Raw genomic sequence first — 7,964 nt, forward strand, 5'->3', positions numbered from 1 at the left:
CAACCAGCTGCTCTGAGCCACAATCAAGGTGCTTAAATTACTTTTGACTTGGAGATCCATTTGCTGATGTAAATCCTTCAGCATAGTCACCACAGCAAAATGTCTACGGACAGAAAGACCAGTGCAGTTTTTGCACAGAGTGACCTCTTCTCTGCAGTATTCTCCAAGCAGGAGCTCACCATGCCTTCAGAAACATTAAAAACCCTAATTGCATCTTCATTAGTGATTTTTATCCACAGAGAATCCACCTCCACTAACTCTGTGCTGTGATGGTACCTAGAGATTGTCTCGTCAGCTCACAAGGGTTAGTCCTGGGCTCTTCTATACGATGTTCTGATAAAAATACTCTAGACAGCATTTCCAGTTCTTTTAAGAAATCCTGTAACAAACAGATACAAACCAGAGAACCTTTATTAATAAATGTCAACGAAGAGGTTTACTTAATTTTTCTAGTAAAGAACTTTACAAGGTTAACCATGTTGTTGATGATTTCCCAGTGTGGAAACCTAGACAAGCTACAAAACTGATTGTAAAGATGAATGCCTATAGGTCTACATGTGCCGTCTGCTCTCTAATCCCCCTGCCCTTCTCAGAAAAGATCACTGCCACAGTTTAAACGGTTAAGCACCTCCAATATGCAAGTGCTTAAAATACTGTCCACTTTTTAGTGAGGGACTTGGGCGATTTCCTACATTTTGACTCTGGCTAGAATAGTCTGACTGCTCTCACAACACTGGTGGTAGGAGGCAAAGAGGTTTAAATGCAAGTCTGGTCAGTTAAGACCCTTCCCAACATGTCATTCTGACCTGGAGCATAGCAAACACATTCAGGCTAAGAGCTGGTAACTGAGCCAGCTGGTCTCCAACCTGGTTTACAATTTTCTTGGAAATGTTTCGACTGCATGGGAAATGCTGGGATTCACACAAGTAGAGATTTCAGACAAACACTAGTAAGCATATCAAGCCTGTTGGAAGTCAGCCCTTCTGCTGCAATAAGCAGGATCTACAGATTGGGAAGGTTAAGGGCTTCATCTACATGAAACAGAACTACAAGGACTGACCGTTTATGTAGCTTTACTTGTCCACACACGTCTAATTACTTACTGAAGGCCAAGGGAGCTCTTTGAGGCTGTGCAAGCGACTCTCTATTTCACTAGTTCTCATTAGTTCATGTTCTACAAGACCATGAAGCATGAAAAGGAACAAATCCCACTGCAGAAGAAGAAAAAAAATATCAGTAACTCAAAAAGAAATTGATTTTGTGTTAATTTCTTTATCCCTATACAATTCATGTTTTTCTTCTTGGATCAAAATGTGGAGAAAAGGAGCACAAGGAGAAAGCACATTATTTATCTGGGTGTGGCAATGAAGGACACCAAAGGGTAACAGCCAAAATGAGTGAACAAAATTCCTTTAGTTCATATGTTGTATTCTGCCATAAAGTCTCAAAATTTCTAATTCTCAGTTTCCAAACACACAAAGTATTTAATTCCTGTGTGTGTTCAAGAACAGCTTGAAAAATTCTTATCTGCCCAAATAAGCTGGTTTTAGCCTGCAACTAAATAGGGCGATTTTCAGCTTCAGAGTTGGGGATCTCACAACACTGATACACATGCAAATATGAAAGCTGATAAAAGACACACGAACACAACCAATTACAAAGTCACTGTTCAGTCCTCACAATCTCCCAGGCCAAATGGGCCATTTTGCCATTTGTTCCTAAATTAAACTATGACTTCCTGACAGCTTCCCAGGCAGGTACCAAGCACTACGTAGTATACAGTCCTCTTTTTCTCTGCCCCTGCAAAAACAACAGCAGCTAACAGCAGAGCAAATCCTGCTGGCCTCATTCCCACAAGCAATCAGTTAACACTGTGGGCAGGCAGAACCCATACATCAGTGTATTAGACCAGAGCAGGTAAGAGGCAGCTCCACAGATCGGAATGAGCTCTACCTCTTGCTGCTTAACTTCTGCAAGATAACCAATGTTCTTCTTGCTGAACATCAGCTGCACAGGAACAGGTGTCCCAAAGTCCTCCTTCCAGACAGAAAGCAGCAGTTTTAGAAGGCCATAGGCGGGATTATTCTTTACACACAGCCTCTCGGAGCTCTTCTCTGGGGACTTGATCCCGAGACTCAGAGGAACACGATCTGAAACTGTAAGAAAAGGAAGAAAGGTGAACTTCTATAGCTGCATTATTTTCCTTTCATAGTCATCATCTTGGTCCAGCAACATGTTTTGTATAGCTGGTATCTAAACAATCACTGAAGTAAAAACACTCAGTGAGTGTAAACCAGTGAATCCCACCTGCAGTACTGCATCCAGTTCTGGGGCCTGCAACACAAGAAGGACATGGACCTACTGAAGCAAGTCCAGAGGAGGCCAAAAGGATGATGCGAGGGCTGGGAGCACCTCTGCTATGAGGACAGGCTGAGAGAGTTGTGGTTGTTCAGCCTGGAGAAGAGAAGGCTCCAGGGAGACTTTCTAGCGGCCTCCCAGTACCTGAAGGGGCTACAGGAAGGCTGGGGAGGGACTTTTGACAGGGGCAGTTAATGACAAAACAAGGGGAAATGGGTTTAAACTGGAAGAGGGTAGGTTTAGATTAGACATTAGGAAGAAATCCTTTTCTGTGAGGTTGGTCAGACACTGGCCCAGGTTGCCCAGAGAAGCTGTGGATGCCCCCTCCTGGAAGTGTTCAAGGCCAGGTTGGATGAGGCTTTGAGCAACCTGGTCTAGTGGAAGGCGTCTCTGCTCATGGCAGGGGGGGTGGGACTAGAAGATCTTTTAGGTCCCTTCCAACCCAAACCATTCTGTGATTCTATGAAAATTATGAGCTTTGAAACTATACAAACAAGTATTACATAGGAAGAGATTTATACTACTCAGATAAAGAATATCACTTGGTTGGCATATAGCCCCAAGTCTTGAAAGACAACTGACTAAGTCAAAGTCAGCCTAATGTTTAATAAAAGAGGACCTAGATGTTACTCCAAAGGAGAGGAGAGTAACACAGTAAAACATTTAAATCTATAAACAGATTAAATAGTTGTTCATAGTTTTGACTACAGGCAGAGTTGCCTAAGTTCATACAAGTGAAGGTGAAGCTGAACAGTGTTTAACTGCAGCTAAACATACAGAGGGAAGATACCAGATCTTCCTTGATACAGTTGAATGGAATGGGGCAGATTTACACTGCTGTCCCCCAAGAATGAAATTTCACAATATTCAGATGTGAACTGCTTCCTGAAAGAATGAACCATGTATAAGACTTCTCCTTAAGAAGGTTCTAAACCCAGGAAATTAGAAGGTTGCCCAGGGAGAAAACACCTGCATCCAGATCACTAGCTACTGCTGAGAAAAACACTGTACTTAACACATTAGAGCAAAAGTAGAAAACGAAACAAAACAAAACTGAAAATGCTCAGAGAAGTCACAATACACAAAAAATAAGTTACTTTCATTCTCTCCAAAGAGTCATAAAAATAGACTTTAAGGGAACAGGCCCTTACTTCTAGGAAAAAAAGAAACAACTCAGCCACAACTTTTCAGAGGCAGGAATACTGGAAAATATATCACATATTTAAATGAAGATATCAGAAAATAAAAAACAATGGAGATGTGAATGAGGACACCAGATCCGAAGGATGGTTAGTCACAGTATAATGCTGTTTCGCAGAAGGTGGAAGGGACTAAGAGCAACCACCCAAACTGACAGAAAAAAAAAAGAAAACTGCAGCCTCAATGACACCAAAGAGAATCAAACATCCATGAGCTCTAAATACTGAAGTCTCTGACCCCAAGGATTTAAGAGAACTATACTAACAGATTTCAGTCTTAAATAGCTTATCGTGACTTACCCAGCAAAGAAGCCAACTCAACCGTGCACTTTGCCAGCTGCTGTTCTGATGTGGGACACATGAACTGGAAAACACAAAGAAGAAGTTATCATCTTTGTCCTCACACTGCAGACTGGACAAAACAGGGCTTCACATGGGATAAAAATATCAGAGAAGAGTAGGAAATTCACAGCAAGAAGCACAGAGCTGTAATCAAGAGCCCATTAAAGACTGAAAGACAAAAAAAGATCATATATGAAAAGGGGATCCACATAGGCTAATTTTAAGTAACAAGCAGATCTACACAATATAAAAAAAAAGCAGTGCAACTTTATCACATTTGAGCTCGGATAAAAAACATTCAACTGAACTCAACAGCGCAGCAAGGCAAGCAAACAAGTTTACAGGTATAGAGACAGCTCAAAATCTACTTCTACCTTTCTGCATTGAAGCGTCTGACTCAATCTTCCCAGCAAGCACTCCAGCCAGACATAGTCAATCACTTCACCCTCATCCCGTGGGCCCACAGCAACACAGAGCACATCCTTGATGAAAAAGAAGGCAGTAATTCAACTATTAGTATCCTGCATATCTTGCACAAACACATCTTTGGACCTATGACAGAGCAGTTCATAGATAGTCCTCAGATCCTCATTAAAAAAAACCCAAACAAACAAAAAAAGCCCCCAAATGATAGTATCCTCTTCATATCGTAAGAGACGGATTAAAACTGAGTTTTTCACAACCTTATCTAGGTCTGATTTTCTACCATAGTTCTCACTAATGTTCTGAAGCCAAAGTCAATGAGGGCATCAGTTCATCCTTCTTGAAAGTAACTAGCTCTGAAAGCTCTAGATTAATCTGATAGCACAGCAAGCAAGTTCAGAGTAGAAGTGCTACAGAAATCCTTCTTATATTGTCAAGGTAGCTCCAGTGTCAATAAAAGCTGAGTATGAAGAAAACTAATAGCACACAGCATGAAAACTGGTTTAGCAAATTTTACATGTGGTAGCACTTTCCAACACCAGAGATTTACGACCCAATATCAGACACCCAGGATGGAAATCAAAAGACTTAAGAAATATTTTAAAAGCTGTATCTCAAGATGTCATACAAAAATATCTTCAAAAAGCAAGAAGTTACAGAAAAAGCCCCTGGTTTCTTCACGTACCTTACCCTCCTTTTCATTTTATATCGAGCAAGAAAGCATTAAAGGATGTGAACTAATCCACTGTACAATTACTGGCAATGTGATGACAGTGAGATCCAGTATTATTGCTCAAACAGACAAGAAGCAGCAAAAAAAACAGGCAGAATATATAACGGTAAAAAAGCGAGGTTTTCAGAATTCTTCTTTTTCTCATGGGTTACTCACACAGGTTATATAATCCTATGACTTTTACAAGAACAGTGACCTTTTAAAAGCCTGTGAGAAAAGACCAAAATGTAATTCAAACCAGCCTGAAGAGAAAATTCCTTGGATCTAAGGCTGAAATTAAGTCCCTACCATCATCTTCTTTTTGATTCTCCCTAATTATAGCTGAATGAAGGTGCAGATGCAAACCAGCAAAAATCTTTCAATGGATTCATACAGATTCATCTGACACTTAAATCAATATAGAATTTCTGGCGTATAAGATGGGACAGTCTACCAAGTTCTTCAGAAATGAAAAGACAAACAAGAAATACTTACTCTAAACAGAGACCAGGAGACTCTCCATAAGGAGAGTAGGTCTACAAAAAAGTAGCTATTTTGATATGTTGATTCTTCAACATACAGTTATACACAACGCTCACCACACTATGGTTTCTATGCTACTCGTATCAAAAAGGTCACTGTCATGCTTCCAGAAATCCTGTATTTGAGATAGTGCTCCTGCCAAGGAACTCCGATCTACACACAGACAGCGAGCAGGGGGATGAAAAAAAACACGAGACCTTTCCATAATGCTCCCTAAACACTCCGCACAGCCAGTTCCTTAGAATCAGAACATCCCCTTTAAAAAAAAATAAAGCAAAACCCCAAAAGACCCAAAAAACACCAAGTTGCAAAACAAAAAGGGAGTTAGGGCAAATCAGGAAGTGAACACTGTGTACCTTAATCTCATTGATTATTTGGGAGGGAAAGGGAGCACAGTGCTGACAGCCTGGAGGGCAGTCCCTCCTCAACTCCAGAGCATCCTCGCTGGGCAAGGGAAGTCCTGGGACCTTCAGCATTCTGTTGAAGGTTGCTTTCACTTCTCTTTTGATGAGTGCTACAAAGAACAGGGAACAAATCCTGTCTACTTCAGCTTTTCTCACCAGCAAGGCAGATAACTGTTTCCAAACACCACCCTTATCCTCTCATTTCGAGGGCCACGGCAAATGAGGAAAAGGTGTTTTACACTTTCAAACCCTTCTCGCTCTGAGCTCCCATTATATTTAACAGGCAGAGGCACAGGCGCAGGGAGTGCGTTAACCCACAGCTCTAAAAAGCAGCCACCCATTACCACCATGTACCACTGGCAACTCATCTCATTTTCCATCAAAACATTTCATCAGGTTTAATGAACACAGTAGCTAAGCCAGGAAGCAATGCCAAAGTAGAAAGCTGAATCAGCATGATCATACCAGTTCAACCACTGTGCCCATGAAAGCCATATGTTTTCTACCATAATAAGGTTTGACCAGCATCCAGAACACTAAACTCCTGCTGCTGCAAATGGTGCTGGATATTCCTCCCCAGATTCTTGGCACAACCTCCTGAAACAATGGGTTTTCAGAGATTGTGAAGAGTTGCCAGAGCACTATTACAGAGTAAAGGGACTACAGTCACCTTCAGCCTGCTAAAAACACACCCAGTCCAAGAGGTGTTTGTTTTACAGAAGATTTCAGAAGCACTCTGCATATGTGGACCATAAGGTGGCTTGATGGAGCACCTGTCTGTATCATACGTTTGAAGTGCTAACACAACTTCAGCCCAGATGACATTTTCAGAAGAAGCTTTCCACAGCATTCATTCTCACCATCCTATGAGCCTCTGTAACTAAAAATCACTTACATGGGCCAAGCCTGAAAAATCCCTGAAGAAGGTTCTTGGAGCTAGAAATCATTCCTCTTATTCCTAAACAAGGAGGGACAGAGCAACTGCATGCTTCCCACTAAAAGAAAAATGAGTAGGACCAAGTACTTTATAACACTGGAATAAATTCTACCCCCTGATCTCAGAAAAGTACAATTTATAGGTTAGAAGCCCCAGTTCAGGGTAAGGAGACTCACCTGCAATGTTGGCAGAAAGCCAGCCACAGGCTTTCTCAGTAGCTAGTTCCACTGCAATGTCTTCTGCACTACTTAAAACCTTTACAGGGAGGATAACAAGTAATAGAAGATTATGACAACTACCAGCCTCAGCACTATAGTCAGTGAGAAGTCAGAAAGAAGTCTAGAGGGAAAAGGCTTAATTTTGGCATGCAACATTTAAACAGAGCACCACCACCTCTGTGGGAACTGCTACTCCAAGCAACAGCACTGAGCCATTTTGATTTCCCAAACCTCATCAACCCCATAAAAACTCCATCAACTCTCAGGAGTTTAGCATCTCAGTTGATGCTAAAACAAAAGCATTATCCTTGCAAGATGAATGCAATTTATATACCATTCTAGTCTCAACAGTTAGCTATTGGCTAGAGTATCACTTTACCCAGAATATCCAAGGCAGCCTGGCAGAGGTGACTCTCCTTAGCTATTAGTCCTCACATGAGGACAACAAGAGATTCCATTGTCCTAAACTATCTGAAACAGCAACAGAAAAATGGTAGTGGTCCAGACTTAAAGCCAAGGCCTTTAGTAAGTTAGTAAGAAAAGTTAGTTAGTTTAGTAAGAAAATACATACTGCTGCAGATGTCTCTTCCGGCAATAACACCCTTACTGCCTCAGGACCCTTCTTTTTACAAAATCTGCAAGAAAAGAAAGATGTACCACAAGGTTACTCAAAGTTCTTGGACAACACTCAGAGGTTCACTACCGTAGGAACTTTCACACACTCCCTTACAGTCAAAACCAGTTGGAAGACTGCAGTGAAGTAAGTCAGACCGAAAGAACCAGACAAGGAAAAAACAACCATCCCACATGACATCCTTGTCTCCAAAT

General features: G+C 41.4%; 1 protein-coding gene across 1 annotated transcript; it reads right to left on the bottom strand.

Moving 5' to 3' along the window:
- Window positions 1–253: 253 nt before the first annotated feature.
- LOC104527121 (codanin-1) lies at window positions 254–7,235 on the bottom strand. Its single transcript, XM_010170743.1, has 7 exons — window positions 7,095–7,235; window positions 5,934–6,091; window positions 4,274–4,381; window positions 3,858–3,921; window positions 1,954–2,156; window positions 1,104–1,211; window positions 254–379 (listed from the first exon to the last, which is right to left on the bottom strand). Exons 2-7 carry the CDS (start codon window positions 6,051–6,053, stop codon window positions 254–256), a joined length of 729 nt encoding a protein of 242 aa, XP_010169045.1. The 5' UTR covers window positions 6,054–6,091; window positions 7,095–7,235.
- Window positions 7,236–7,964: the final 729 nt, after the last annotated feature.

Source organism: Antrostomus carolinensis, unplaced genomic scaffold (assembly GCF_000700745.2).
Source record: "Antrostomus carolinensis isolate BGI_N321 unplaced genomic scaffold, ASM70074v2 scaffold8226, whole genome shotgun sequence".
In the NCBI taxonomy this organism is placed as follows: domain Eukaryota; kingdom Metazoa; phylum Chordata; class Aves; order Caprimulgiformes; family Caprimulgidae; genus Antrostomus; species Antrostomus carolinensis.